Source organism: Lithobates pipiens, unplaced genomic scaffold (assembly GCF_037356315.1).
Source record: "Lithobates pipiens isolate NorthernLeopardFrog02 unplaced genomic scaffold, aLitPip1_a1.2 Scaffold_19, whole genome shotgun sequence".
In the NCBI taxonomy this organism is placed as follows: Eukaryota; Metazoa; Chordata; class Amphibia; order Anura; family Ranidae; genus Lithobates; species Lithobates pipiens.
The window spans coordinates 109,761,896-109,778,179 of NW_027507764.1; the positions used below are offsets into that span (position 1 = coordinate 109,761,896).

General features: G+C 43.3%; 1 protein-coding gene across 1 annotated transcript in view; it reads left to right on the forward strand.

Moving 5' to 3' along the window:
- The window catches only part of SHH (sonic hedgehog signaling molecule), a 56,083-nt gene that overhangs the window by 10,191 nt on the left and 29,608 nt on the right, over nucleotides 1-16,284 (forward strand). The window contains exon 2 of the mRNA XM_077491154.1: nucleotides 14,337-14,598. Coding sequence (XP_077347280.1) covers nucleotides 14,337-14,598 — 262 coding nt within the window. The remainder of the gene's footprint in view (nucleotides 1-14,336; nucleotides 14,599-16,284) is intronic.

Here is a 16,284-nt window from a genome sequence, read left to right on the forward strand (position 1 = left end):
CGTGGGCCTAATGTTTGAGCGTAAAAAAATGATGATGCCGGATAACCCTCTTGCCCAACGGTTGGCGGCTGGCTTGTCAGAACTCATAGCCCGCCAACTACTGCCATATAAACTGGTGGACTCGGAGGCCTTTCGCAAATTTGTGGCCATTGGAACACCACAATGGAAGGTCCCAGGAAGGAAGTATTTCTCAGAGAAGGGCATCCCAGAGCTATATGGCCATGTTCAGCGGCAAGTGAATGTATCTCTGGCACACAGTGTCGGTGCCAAGATACATCTGACCACAGACACGTGGTCTAGCAAACACGGGCAGGGAAGGTATATCAGTTTTACTGCCCACTGGGTGAACCTTCTGACGGCCGTCAAGCATGTAACCCGTGGCACCCGTGTAGATTTGGTTTTACCGCCACGGATTGCATGCAGGCCTGACTCTTCTTCTCCTCCTCCTACTCCATCCTCCTCCCTCTCCTCCTCAGCTGCCTCCTCCTTTTCCGCTGCTAGCGTCTCTTCCACTGCACCGCCCAAGCTCCCCAGAACCTATTCCACATGCCAGGTGAGACGTTGCCATGCCGTGCTGCGTCTGTTGTGCCTGGAAGCAAAGAGCCACACTGGCCCGGCACTCCTTTCAGCTTTGCGTTCACAGGCAGATGAGTGGCTAACACCGCTCAATTTGACAGTTGGTAAAGTGGTGTGTGACAACGGTGCCAATCTGCTTAGCGCATTGAAACAGGGCAAAATCACGCACGTGCCGTGCATGGCACACGTCTTAAACTTGGTCGTGCAGCGATTCCTTGTCAAATACCCTGGGGTCCAGGACATCTTGCGGCAGGCAAGGAAAATCTCGGCCCATTTCAGAAGATCTTACACGGCCATGGCTCGCCTTGCTGACATTCAGCGGCGACACCATCTGCCGGTCAGACGTCTTATTTGCGATTGCCCGACGCGATGGAACTCAACCTTCTATATGCTTGATAGGCTGCTCCAGCAGAAACGTGCAGTTAACGTCTACCTGTATGAACTCTGCGAAAGAAACGGTTCTGGGGAGCTGGGTTTTTTTTCACCGCGCCAGTGGCTGCTCATGCGCGACACATGCAGACTTCTGCGGCCATTTGAGGAGATCACCAAACTGGTCAGTCGCAGCCATGGCGCCATCAGTGACATGGTACCTTATGCCTTCTTTCTGGAGCGTGCATTGCGTCGTGTCATTGATCAGGCTGTGGAGGAGCAGGAGCGGGAAGATGAGGAAGTCGCAATGCTGGATGAATTCCCAGGGGGGGCTACTCTATCTGAGACAAGTCAACAACAGGAGTCTGATGAGGAGTCAGAGGAGGATGGTGCCGGGGCGGATGAGCAGGAGCAAGAAGAGCATGCTTTAAACCTTTCTGGGATCCCTGTTGTGCGAGGATGGGGAGAGGAGAATGAAGAGGACGACATTATCCTGGATGATGAGCAGGAGCCAGGCCACCACACCGCTTCCACTTTAGTGCAAATGGGGGCCTTCATGCTCCAGTGTTTTAATAGGGACCCCCGTATAAAAAGCATGAGGGTCAAGGACCAGTACTGGGTGGCAACGTACTTAGACCCCCGGTACAAACACAAAATGGCGGAAATGTTACCGCCGTCGCAGAGGGCTGTCAGAATGCAGCACTTCCAGGCCTTGCTTCGAGAAATGCTGCATTCTGCTTTTGCGTGCGCTGGCAGAGGAGCAATTCCCACTCCCAGAGAAGGATTTGCGGGTACCAATCCAACAGCGCCTGCAAGAAGAGGCCGGTTTGAAGATGTGTTGGTGACTTCGGATATGAGGTCATTCTTTCAGCCGACCCATCGACAGGTGTCATCCGGATCCAGCATCAGGGAACGCCTAGACCGTCAGGTGTCCGACTACATTGGGTTAACGGCCGATGTGGACGCTCTGAGGAGTGATGAACCCCTAGACTACTGGGTGGGCAGGCTTGACCTCTGGCCAGAGCTTGCCCAATTTGCAATCGAACTGTTGGCTTGCCCCTCATCCAGTGTCCTGTCCGAAAGGACGTTCAGCGCAGCAGGGGGGATTGTGACCGATAAGCGTACTCGCCTAGCTCACCACAGTGTTAACTACCTCACATTTCTAAAAATGAATGAGGCATGGATCTCGGAGGAATTCAACACATGTGACCAGTAGACCATGTATATGTCTATAAACTATTTTTTTAATCAAGCACACAGACCTTCTTAATTCATTTGGCTCACTTCCTTGACCCAAAAAAGCACACCGTACTATATGCCCCTACCCTCCTCTTTGAAGAGGTTGAGCGGTGTCATATTTCTACTGGGGCTGCTTATGATATCCCTGTGCTGTGCTGACTTCCTCCTGGGGGTTCTTATTATGAAGGGATCACACTATCCCTGTGCTGTGCTGACTTCCTCCTGGGGGTTCTTATTATGAGGGGATCACACCATCCCTGTGCTGTGCTGACTTCCTCCTGGGGCTGCTTACGGTGCTGCTGTCAGTGCTGTATGTCACGGTGCTGCTGTCAGCGCTGTATGTCACGGTGCTGCTGTCAGCGCTGTATGTCACGGTGCTGCTGTCAGCGCTGTATGTCACGGTGCTGCTGTCAGCGCTGTATGTCACGGTGCTGCTGTCAGCGCTGTATGTCACGGTGCTGCTGTCAGCGCTGTATGTCACGGTGCTGCTGTCAGCGCTGTATGTCACGGTGCTGCTGTCAGCGCTGTATGTCACGGTGCTGCTGTCAGCGCTGTATGTCACGGTGCTGCTGTCAGCGCTGTATGTCACGGTGCTGCTGTCAGCGCTGTATGTCACGGTGCTGCTGTCAGTGCTCTGTATTACGGTGCTGCTGTCAGATGCCTCTATCACGGTGCATGTGTCATTCCGGTATGTCACGCTGCTGGTGATCATCTCCTGCACCCTCTTCTTTGCCTACCCTGGTCCCTGACCTTCCCTCTCCTCCATTGCCTTCATTAGCTCCATAGTCCTGAATTGTTAGAACAATTTCCCAAATAAAATAAAAATGCTTGTAGTTATCGATCCCAAATTCACCTCATACATGTATTATGTCATTGTCCAGATGGTGGGACTACGTTTTACCCCCTAATAATTACCACGTGGCCGCAAATTCGACATGAAGGTTTGCAAAGTTCGCCTCCCATTGAAGTCAATGGGGCCCGCGGCGAACGGTCGGTTTCGCGAACGTTTGGGTCCGTTCGCATTTCGCGTTCGCGAAACGTCCCGTCGGAAGTTCGTCCATCACTAGAGCAGAAACACTCAACCAGGACTGCTGAAATGACTACAAAGCCAAGCATGTCATGCCAGCTTTTACTGCCAGCCATATATTGTAGACAAAGTTAAAGAAAGGAACTCTTGCTGATGAAGAACTAAAATTCCCAGCACAGCCTCTATTCACTTGGACCCATAATAATATTAATAATGCCCCTTAATCTTGACTTGTGTGGAAGTGAGAAGTTTGCATTGGATCGCATTAAGTATCAGCAGAGTGTCACTTAGTCACCTAGGTGCCCCCCAGCCCCTGTGGAATGTCTGGCATTGCGGAGGGCCATCAGCAGCTTGTCTACCCTGACAGGTAACTGCGAAGTGTCTCCCTGTATGAAGAGATTAGTCGCAGGCAGCCAAGCCTTGTTGTCCAACTTCCCCTGATCACAAAGCCTTGGCTCGGGCTGCCCCGCTGGGCTTCAAGTTGGCTGAGCAGAATTGGGGTTGATTTGTGGCACACGACCCAGTGCATTCATGAATGGCTTCATCTTCACGGTTGTGACTCTGACAATGCAGCCCCTGGCTGGCACAAGGTCCCACTAACTCCTAGTAAACTCCTAGTAAACTCTGTGTGTATGAAATATTACTGTCATCACACTCTACTCTGCAATCATACATCATACACATAGAAAAGTCTGTCACTGGAAATGTACATTGTGATCATTACACCAGATTGTAAACTACAATTATTACATATATATGCCCCCATACAGCCTATATACACATAGCTATTCTAACTGGGGTATCCCCCTAGTTATTAAACTATTAATGATTTAAACAGCTATTGGGATCGAATCTAATAATTTATTTTAAAAAAATAGCAACCATTTATTTCGGATAAATGATGAATAAACCTCATGTCGGAAAGCGCTGAATACTCTTAGTAGTAAAAAGCTAGTGTTTTGTGTTTGTAAACATTACTGCGTGTAGTGTTTGGGAACGGATTTTATTATCCCTTTGGGATCAATAAAGTATTCTGAATCCTAATCTGAATTATTATGATTTTCTTTTGTAAATATAGGTGTATTTTTGTCATTTGGTTTACTTTTCTGGTATCTCGGAATCCTGCTCTTATTTCACTTATTTATTTCACTTTTTACCATATCCTCAGTTCTTACTTTAATACAAGTATATCTATAGAGAGCACACAATTTACACAGCACTTTACATATTGTAAGTTCACATCAATCCCCGTCTTCAAGTAGTTTACAATCTAAATTCCCTACCTCACATGCTTGGTTGCACTTACTAGGGCCAATTAACTTACACGTTGTTTTTGAACATGTTGATACATTAATTGTCTCCTGTCTATATTTATTTATATGTTGTCTATACAACATACAAACTCCATGCATGTGGTGTCCTGGTTGTGATTGGAGGACCCTAGTGCTGCACCGCAGAACTGCTAACCACTAAGCCCCCTTATGGGCTTTGTAAATAGTTATCAGATCTAACTTAAAACGTTAGGAAGTATTGTATCCTTACACAAACAAACATTTTTAAGGGTATCTAAACCCAATAATAAAAAGGGATAAAATTACAGCTGACCAACCCTTGTTTTGGCTGCATTAGATTTTTTTTTTTCACACTTTTTTTTCTTTTAACCTGGCCTAGGGTGATAACGCTACTGAGCAGCCTTGTCACCATAGGAGTGTGATAGGACTATATTAAACCTCCGTCACTTCTGCATAACAGGGGGAGGTGTTTTATAGTCCACGGAGATAGCAGAGAACAATGCTAACTGATAACAACCCAGAGGCAGAGAATCCATGAAGTTATCATCTCACTAGATTTCTGTCTGGATGAACAGTTACTTTGTTTCTGCACTTATCAGTCAGATATGATAAAAAGCATTCAGTGGTGGTTGTAACAGCTCACAAAGCAGTTAAAGATAGACATGTATAAACACTTTAAAAAAGGAATGTAGCAGTTTAATGAAATTAAGTTAATAAATAAAGAATAATAATGATCACTAGAGTATCTCGTAGCTACTCAGATATAGAAACATATATGAGCATACAATTAAACATAATATGGAGATCCCCCCTAACACATATGAGCATACAATTAAACATACTATGGAGAGCCCTCCTAACATATATGAGCATACAACTAAACATAATGTGGAGAGCCCCCCAACATATATGTGCGTACAATTAAACATAATATAGAGAGCTCCCCAACATATATGAGCATACATTTAGACATACTATGGAGAGCCCCCCTAACATATATGAGCATACAATTAAACATACTATGGAAAGCCCCTTTAACATATATGAGCATACAATTATACATACTATGGAGAGCCCTCCTAACATATATGAGCTTACAATTAAACATAATATGGAGAGCCCCCCAACATATATGAGCATACATTTAAACATACTATGGAGAGTCCCCCTAATATATATGAGCATACCATTAAACATTTTACGGGAGAGCCCCCCTAACATATAGGAGCATACAATTAAACATAATATGGAGAGCCCCCCTAACATGAGCATACAATTAAACATACTATGGAGAGCCCCCCTAACATATATGATTATACCATTAAACATAATATGGAGAGCCCCCCTAACATATATGAGCATACAATTAAACATACTATGGAGATCCCCCCTAACATATATGAGCATACCATTAAACATAATATGGAGAGGCCCCCAACATATATGAGCATACAATTAAACATACTATGGAGATCCCCCCTAACATATATGAGCATACCATTAAACATAATATGGAGAGGCCCCCAACATATATGAGCATACAATTAAACATATTATGGAGAGCCCCCCTAACATATATGAGCATACAATTAAACATACTATGGAGAGCCCCCTTTACAAATATGAGTATACAATTAAACATAATATGGAGAGGTCCCCTAACATATATGAGCATACCATTAAACATACTACAGAGAGCCCTCCTAACATACAGGAGCATACAATTAAACATATAGCAGTTCAATCATTTAATGCACTTCACTAGAATGGTGGATTTGGAATGGGGTTGCATGCTGAGTAGTCACCGATCTAATAATGACATATCACGTCATAGCAGCACATCAATGACGCCGATCTATTGATGACATTAATAATATTTTATCATCCAGGAGCAGAAATATATTAGTGCTTCGGAAGAAGATCTCCAGTCTCCACCCAGCATTAGAGAAAGCAATGTGAGCGGTTCTGATTTTTATGGAATTTGATATACTTATAACTCTAATGAATGACGGCAGTGGCCATCTGCATTTATGTGCATGTTATTTGGTGGCATTTAGGAACATTATTTTACTAGGTAAAAAAAAAAAAGGGGGGGGGGGGTGGATTAGAGACTAAAGGAGATTTTTGAAGTGACATTCAAGATAAATAATGTTTGTTCACTGCCTTTCCTAAAGTCCAATCACCTGTTATTTTAACATTGTTATCTTCCCAGTCCTTGCCCTATCTTTCCTCTATAGAAGTTTGTAGTAGAGTGTGTGAGGGGACACTTTACACCTTGCACATACCTGCACAGCTAAGGACCCTACTGAGTGATCTGCAAGGCGGAGGAGCTGCACATAATGGTGTGCCAGGAATTCATGTGAAAAGGATCCCCAGACTTTCCGGTGGAAATCCCAGCTCCCCATTTAAAGTCCTGACAGCATTTGTCTTCTAGCAGAAGTTCAGTGTGTTAAAGTCCATGGAGCGAGCTGAATGTCGCACTGGGGACTGACTGACTGACTGACACGTTTGGAAGCCAGGACCTAGTGCAGAACCCTCCATGCGGTCCCTTCCATTTTCCCAGGACCCCCTTTGGCCGGAGAGATCTGTTTGATGGGGAACTGATAACTTGCTGTTACAATGTTCAGATAGACTGCTGAGTATTGGAATCTGGGGGTTCAGAGTTTTGTCTGATTAGAATAGTAGTCGGGTAGGTAGAACAAGTATTATAGAGTGCAAATTACACCAACAAATAAATCATTATACTGTACATATGAATAGATAATATGGGTACATTGACTTTTTATTCAGCCAACTGTCAAACTTTGGATTTGCATGAATATTAAATTGAAGATACAATGTGGAGATTTGTCCAGGCTTAGGAGGACATACAACTTTGCAGAAAACCTAAACTGTAACAGTCTACAGATCAGACACATCTGAATTGAAATATACAATAAATAATTGTGGATCACAAGTTCACTTCAATGTGCGATCACTTCATTTTAAGAATGGATTTAAATTCCTTACTGGAAGTGCAGTAAGATACTACTTTTTCCTTGAACAGACTTAAATGGGGCATACACTTAACATGCATATTAGTATATGAATATATACAGAGATCTATCTATCTATCTATCTATCTATCTATCTATCTATCTATCTATCTATCTATCTATCTATCTATCTATCTATCTATATATATATAGAGAGAGAGAGAGAGAGAAAGAGAGATAGATAGATAGATAGATAGATAGATATATCTATATTTATCTATATATCTATATATATCTATATATCTATCTATCTATATATATATATATATATATATATATATATATATATATATATATATATATACTGTATATAGATAGATAGATCGACAGATAGATCCATAAATAGATAGATATCTATATATATAAAATGAAAAAACCTACATGCTTAAAAATGGTCTGATATATATATATATATATATATATATATATATATATATATATATATATATGAGAGGGATTGCTGCACAAATAGAATGTTTATTAACCACTTCAATACAGGGCACTTAAACACCTTCCTGCCCAGACCAATTTTGAGCTTTCAGCGCTGTCGCACTTTGAATGACAATTGCGCGGTCATGCTACACTGTACCCAAATGAAATTTTTTATCATTTTTTTCCCACAAATAGAACTTTCTTTTGGTGGTATTTGATCACCTCTGCGGTTTTTATTTTTTGCTAAACAAATAAAAAAATACCGAAAATTTTGAAAAAAAAAAATGTTTTTTTTTGTTTCAGTTTCAAAACTTTGCAAATAAGTAAGTTTTCTCCTTCACTGATGGGCACTGATGCGGTTACACTGATGGGCAATGATAAGGCGGCACTGATGGGTGGCACCAATGAAGTGGCACTGATGAGGTGGCATTGATGAACACCGATATGTGGCACTGATAGGCGGCACTGATGGGTGGCACTGATGGGCGACACGGATGGGCACTGATAGGTGGCACAAATTGGCACTGATATCTGGCACGGATTGGCATGGATGGGCATGGATAGTTGGCACAGGTGGGCATGGGTTAGTCGGCACAGGTGGGCATGGGTAGGCGGCACAGGTGGGCATGGGTAGGCGGCACAGGTGGGCATGAATGGGCACTGATAGGTGGCATGGATGGGCACTGATAGGCGGCACAGATAAGAACTGATAGGCGGCATTGTATTATAATATATTGCACTAATGGATGCCAATCAGTGCCAAACAATAATGCATGCCAATCAGTGATGCCCATTGTGGGCACTGATTGGCATCAATTATGGTCACTGATTGGCATCCATTGTGGCACTGACTGGAATCCCTGGTGGTCTAGGGTGGCATACCTTGTCCTGGGTATCCCTGGTGGTCTGGTGGCGTCCCTGGTGGTCCAGTGTGGGCATTCTCGGGGGGGCTGTGCTGATAATCGATCAGCACAGACCCCCCCTGTCAGAGGAGCAGCCGATCGGCTCTCCTCTACTCGCGTCTGACAGACGCGAGTGAGGAAAAGCCGATCACCGGCTTTTCCTATTTACACTGTGATCAGCCGTGATTGGACACGGCTGCTGATCACGTGGTAAAGAGTCTCCGTCGGAGACTCTTTACCGAGATCGTAGTTGCCGGGTGTCAGACTGACACCCCGCAACAACGATCGCCGTGATGCGCGCCCCCGGGGGCGCGCAGCGGCTCATAATCCTGATCACGTCATATGACGTCCGATCAGGATTATGCAACCACTTTGCCACCGTCAATTTGTTATAGGGCGGGCGGCAAGTGGTTAAAATAAGATATAAAAAGTTACATACTTTTCATGTTATGCAAGGTGACAGTTTCAAGCTAAGACAATAACGCCCTTCTTCAGACCAAAAGCATAATGGTCTGAAAAAGGGTGCTATCGTCTTAGCCCGAAACTGTCACCTTTCCATAACATGGAAAGTATGTCATTTTATGTAATTCTATTTGTGCAGCAATGCCTCTCCTTTTTTTCTACACATGGCCCCTGGGAAGGGCTGATTTGCATGTGCTGTGATGCACCTCACCCTCTTCAGTAATATATATATATATATATATATATATATATATATATATATATATATATATATATATATATATATATATATATATGATCTCTAGCTAACTCATCACCTCCTCCCATGCTCGCTTCCAGGACTTTCCCAGAGCCTCTCCCATCCTATTGAACTCCCTACTCCAATATGTCTGATTATCTCCTACTATGTTTGCTTTAAGATGATCCCTGAAAACCCTCCTCTTCAGAGAAGCCTATCCTGCCCACACCTACAACTGTACTTTTATTTTCTACATCAACTCATCCCCCACAGTTATTACCTTTTATTTCACTTGACCCTCCCTTTTAGATTGTAAGCTATAACCAGCAGGGCCCTCTGATCCCTCCTGTATTGAATTATATTGTACTGTCTGCCCTCATGTTGTAAAGCCTTACGCAAACTGTTGGCACTATATAAATCCTGTATCCTGTATAATAAATAATAAGAAAAGAAAAAAAAAAAAAAAAATATATATATATACAGTGGTGTGAAAAAGTGTTTGCCCCCTTCCTCATTTCCTGTTCCTTTGCATGTTTGTCACACTTAAGTGTTTCGGAACATCAAACCAATTTAAACAATAGTCAAGGACAACACAAGTAAACACAAAATGCAATTTGTAAATGAAGGAGTTTATTATTAAAGGTGAAAAAAAATCCAAACCATCATGGCCCTGTGTGAAAAAGTGATTGCCCCCCTTGTTAAAACATACTATAACTGTGGTTGTCCACTCCTGAGTTCAATTTCTCTAGCCACACCCAGGCCTGATTATTGCCACACCTGTTCACAATCAAGGCATCACTTAAATAGGAGCTGCTTGACACAGTAAGGTCCACCAGAAGATCCTTAAAAGCTACACATCATGCCGAGACCCAAAGAAATTCAGGAACAATTGAGAAAGAAAGTAATTGAGATCTATCAGTCTGGAAAGGGTTATAAAGCCATTTCCAAAGCTTTGGGAATCCAGCGAACCACAGTGAGAGCCATTATCCACAAATGGCGAAGACATGGAACAGTGGTGAACCTTCCCAGGAGTGGCCGGCCGCCCAAAATTACCCCAAGAGCGCAGCGACGACTCATCCAAGAGGTCACAAAAGACCCCACAACAACGTCCAAGGAACTGCAGGCCTCACTTGCCTCAGTTAAGGTCAGCGTTCATGCCTCCACCATCAGGAAAAGACTGGGCAAAAATGGCCTGCATGGCAGAGTTCCAAGGAGAAAACCACTGCTGAGCAAAAAGAACATCAAAGCTCGTCTCAATTTCTCCACAACACATCTTGATGATCCCCAAGACTTTTGGGACAACATTCTGTGGAGCGATGAGACAAAAGTGGAACTCTTTGGAAGGTGTGTGTCCAAGTATATCTGGCGTAGAAGGAACACTGCATTTCATAAAAAGAACATTATACCAACAGTAAAATATGGTGGTGGTAGTGTGATGGTCTGGGGCTGTTTTGCTGCTTCAGGACCTGGAAGACTTGCCGTGATAAAAGGAACTATGAATTCTGCTGTCTACCAAGAGATCCTGAAGGAGAATGTCCGACCATCTGTTCGTGTACTCAAGCTGAAACGAACTTGGGTTCTGCAGCAGGACAATGATCCTAAACACACCAGCAAGTCCACCACCGAATGGCTGAAGAAAAACAAAATGATGACTTTGGAGTGGCCTAGCCAAAGTCCTGACCTGAATCCTATTGAGATGTTGTGGTATGACCTTAAAAAGGCCGTTCATGCTCGAAAACCCTCTAATGTAACTGAATTAGGACAATTCTGCAAAGATGAGTGGGCCAAAATTCCTCCAGGACGCTGTAAAAGCCTCATTGCACGTTATCGCAAACGCTTGGTTGCAGTTGTTGCTGCTAAGGGTGGCCCAACCAGTTATTTGGTTTAGGGGGCAATCACTTTTTCACACAGGGCCATGATGGTTTGGATTTTTTTTCACCTTTAATAATAAACACCTTCATTTACAAATTGCATTTTGTGTTTACTTGTGTTGTCCTTGACTATTGTTTAAATTGGTTTGATGTTCCGAAACACTTAAGTGTGACAAACATGCAAAGGAACAGGAAATGAGGAAGGGGGCAAACACTTTTTCACACCACTGTATATATATCCTTCAAGTTTAAGTTTTTAAGTTTTTACATATTTTTATACATTTATACTGTGTACAGTGGCGTAATGGTTAGCACTTCTGCCTTGCAGCACTAGGGTTGTTGGTTCAAACCTCAACCACAGCACTAGCTGCATGGAGCCTGTATGTGCTACCTCTGCTTAGATGGGTTTCCTCCCATACTCCAAAGACATGCTGATAGAGTAATTGGTTTCTGCCAAAATTGGCCCTAGCATATGTGACCTTAGATTGTAAGTTCATTGAGGGCAGGGATTGTACACTAACATTTAAAGTACTGCATTAATTGATGGCACTATATAAGTACCTGACCTGAAATAAATAAAACCAAGTTAAAGAGGAGTTCCCCTTAAAAAATAAATAAAAGTCAGTAGCTACAAATACTGCAGCTGCTGACTTTTAATAATCAGACATTTACCTGTCCCAGGGTCCAGCGATGCGGGGGAATGAAGCCCCACCCGCCCCCCCTCCGCCCAGTGGTGCCAGCTTTGCAACTGTGGGCACCCGGCTGTGGCTTCACAGCCGGGCAACCACTGCGCATGCACGAGTGTCATCGTGCACCGTCATTGGCCATGCAGTCATCTGGGACCTGTCACGTGTCCCAGATGACTGACAGGAGGGAGGGGGCAGAGCTGGGCCCTTCCTGCACCAAGGGAAGTGATGTCACCTGCCCAGGCACTGAAGGAGGCAGACTACGAGGGACCCCCTAGCAATAGGCATTTAGAGGTGAGTTTAAAAAAAAATCCAATTTTTTATTTATTTATTTTTTTCGGAATTTTAAAAAATTTTTTTTTTTTTGGGGGGGAACACCACTTTAAGGAGGAAGTTTAAAATAATGAACAGACTGCCAAACCTGTTGCATATCAGCCCAGTAGCAGCCAAGAGAGAGACACTTTGGGAGTCCTGATTCTTATATGTTTTTTTCTGATGTTGCAGTAAACTTTAGAATGTTTACTAAATCTGTCTTGCAGTAAATGAAACAGGGACCCTGGATTGTAAGATCTGCACCAATAACCCAGAGCAACCAGTCTGCAGTCATATTTCATTGATCTGATTTTACTGATATGAAAAGAAATATGATTGGTTGGCATAAATAAACGTTACACTAGTTTTTGCACAGCCATGTTAAATATGCACAAAACATTTAAAGAGAATCAAAAACATCATGGCTTAAGAAATAATTTTTTTCATTTGCCCAAATATAAGCAAGCAGCTTTGTAAAATCCAGTCCTAAAATCCATGAATCACAAATTGAAAGGATTCCTGGATTGCATGACAATTTAAACAGATGTGCCTGCCAGCATTCAGATGAATCAAAAATAGAATACACAGATATAATATAAATTATTATTTTTTTTGCTTTTTTTAAGATTCATGCATCCATTGCAGTGAGCCAGCATTGCTTGTGTTCCTGTTTTCTCACATCTCTGGCTCTGAACATAGAAGTTTCATGGAGTCAGAAGCCTGCAATGCTGCTCTGTGAAAACAAAGATACTCATTCAAACACTGATTTTTTTATTACTCTGTAATATTGGCATGGGTTTGGGACAAATTATTTTATTTAAACTTTGACATGCTGTATATCTAGGAGCTTATCTCTAAGTGACAGAATTGCTTTAAAGAGTCAGTCAACCGAAACAGATATTACAGGTCTTTATAGGCACTGAAAATTTATTTCTTGAGGACTCCCATATGTAACTTTGCTTCATTGCCCTGAAGTCTCATTCCCTGTGCTGCAGTTTTCATAAATATACAAATGGGAGGTTATAGTAGCCATTTTAGGGCCCTTATAACAACATAATTGAGTACTGTACATGAACACTAACAGTTAAAGTGGTTGTAAACCCTTACAAACCACTTTGACCTACAGGTAAGCCTAGATTAAGGCTTACCTGTAGGTCCAAGCAATATCTCCTAAACCTATATGGTTTAGGAGATATTTGCCCGAAAACGGGCACCGCTGTCTACGGCGCATGCGCCGTAGACAGCGGCGCGCAGGCGCACTGAGCGCGACATTCTCAGCGACGGAGCTGCCACGTGTGTCGTCTCCCGTGCGCATGCGCGGGAGTGACGTCATCGTGGCTTCGCCGAATGACAGCGGCGGAGCTGCGAGACCCCACCAACAAGATGGATGCGGCAGACTACAGGGGACAGCGGCGACTTCGCTGGCTCCTGTGTCAGGTAAGTGACACATAATGGGCTACTATGCGATGCATAGTAGTCCATTATGCTTTGCCTTTGCAGGGAATAAAAGAGGAAGTAAACTCATCAGGGTTTACTTCCTCTTTAACGTTTGAGGAAAAGCTTTCAAGGTCTACTTCTTGTAGGCGAAAGCTGAACTAATTCAGAGAGATTTAACAGAACACTTAACTGTGCACTGAATTACTGATATATTGCCCCTATAACCCCCAGAGATAAAAAGAAGCTGGTGGTGGGTCACCTAAATCTCTGACACCAACCAAAAACTGAAATAGGAATGGTCGGTGGACTGACCCTTTAAGACAGCTATAAATATAATCACTAATTTCTCATCATAAATTCCACAAACTGGTCCTGCAACTTCTTTCATGAGTTTGGAGTTTCCTCTTTTATCTCAGTAGTGACTCCTCGCCCTCTCTTTGTTTGCTTTCTCCCTCTAGAGATGCAAAGACAAACTCAACGCCTTGGCAATCTCAGTGATGAACCAGTGGCCGGGTGTGAAATTACGGGTGACAGAGGGCTGGGACGAAGATGGGCACCACTCAGAAGAATCGTTACACTATGAAGGGCGAGCTGTGGATATCACCACTTCTGATAGGGAACGCAGCAAGTATGGCATGCTGGCCAGATTGGCAGTGGAAGCTGGATTTGACTGGGTCTACTATGAGTCTAAAGCTCACATCCATTGTTCTGTCAAAGCAGGTAAGACCAACTCCACTTTATCATTATCTTGTTTTTACAGGCAGTCTTAACTACACACGAGCAACTTGTGACCCTTTAGCTGTTAATGAGCTGCAACTCGCAGCATGCCTTGCCAGCTAGGGGGCTGAAGGCGTATACTAGAACTTGCAGTTCTTCAGCAGATGAATTGTGGGAAAAGGGCAGTATGCTCATTAATGCCGTGTACACACGAGCGGACTGGGTCCGACCGTCTTCCTGACAGACTTTTGGCGGAGTTCCGACTGATTTTCCGAATGAACGGACTTGGCCACACACAATCACACCAAAGTCCGACGGATTCGAACGTGATGGCGTACGGCCGGACTAGAATAAGGAAGTTCATAGCCAGTAGCCAATAGCTGGCCTAGCGTCGGTTTTTGTCCATCGGACTAAAATACACACAAACTGATTTTTCAACCGGACTCGAGTCTGTCGGAAAAATTTGAAACATGTTCTATTTCTAAAGTCCTTTGGATTTTTGGACAGCAAAGGTCCGATGGATCCCACACACGATCAAATTGTCCGGCGGATTAGTTCTGTCGGACCAAGTCCATCAAAAAGTCTGGTCGTGTGTACGCGGCATTAGACTTGGTTTAATAGATATGTGGCTCTACATGTTAAGGTTTAAGAAGCTCAGAACAGATATATATGACTAACATATGTGTGATAATATAACTAATTCATTTTTCTGAGACTATTCAAGACTAATTAGGGTTGATTTTTGTATTTCACCCAGCAGTAAAAGCTGCAGCATTCTACTTCCATAAGAACTGAAATCATAAGATGTCAACATGTAGGGCATGTCACATAGATTGGGCCTAACTTATTGAAAATTATTCGTATTGCGTGTTGAGAACCTCCATAGCCAACTGATATCCCTTTTGATGTATAACAACCAGAGTGGAGGTACACATGCATGTTAAATGCTTGTTTTATGCAGTCATTTCTAGCAACCTTTGTAAAGTTCAAAATGTGACCAACTATTTTCAATTTTCACGTATTACTTTTAGGCACTGGCAGCCGGAAGCAGTACATTTAAGTATGGACCCATCAGTACATAAAATGTAATTTCACATTAACCAACCCCGCCCCCAGCCTGACCTATCTATAACCCTTAACCTTATTGGTCTGCCTAAAGTAAACAAACCCTTGAAAATGAAACCTTAAAAATTCACCTAACCCTTAGCCCCTGTACACACGGTCAGAGATTCCGTCGGAAAATGCCCGATCGGACAGTGTTGTCGGATAATCAGACCGTGTGTGCACTCCATCGGACTTTTTCCGTCGGAATGTCCAACCAACAAAGTTTTGGAGCTGGATCTAAAATTTTCCAACAAAAAAATCGCTTGTAGAGATTTCCGATCGGACAAAGTGCCACGCATGCTCAGATCAAATTACGAGACCAAAGCTATTGGCTACTAGCCTGAACGTAGTCCTGTCGTAACGAATGAACGTCATCACGTTATGAACGATCTGATTTTCCGACAACTTCGTCCGACTGTGTGTATGCAACACCAGTTTCGGACAAAATCCGTCTGAAAAAATCCATCGGATTTTGTGGTCTGAATTTCCGACCGTGTGTACAAGGGCTAACACATCACCCCTAAATGTAAAACCCTACTGCTATCCTAACACTTAAAATGAACACAATAAGGCATACCCAAATGG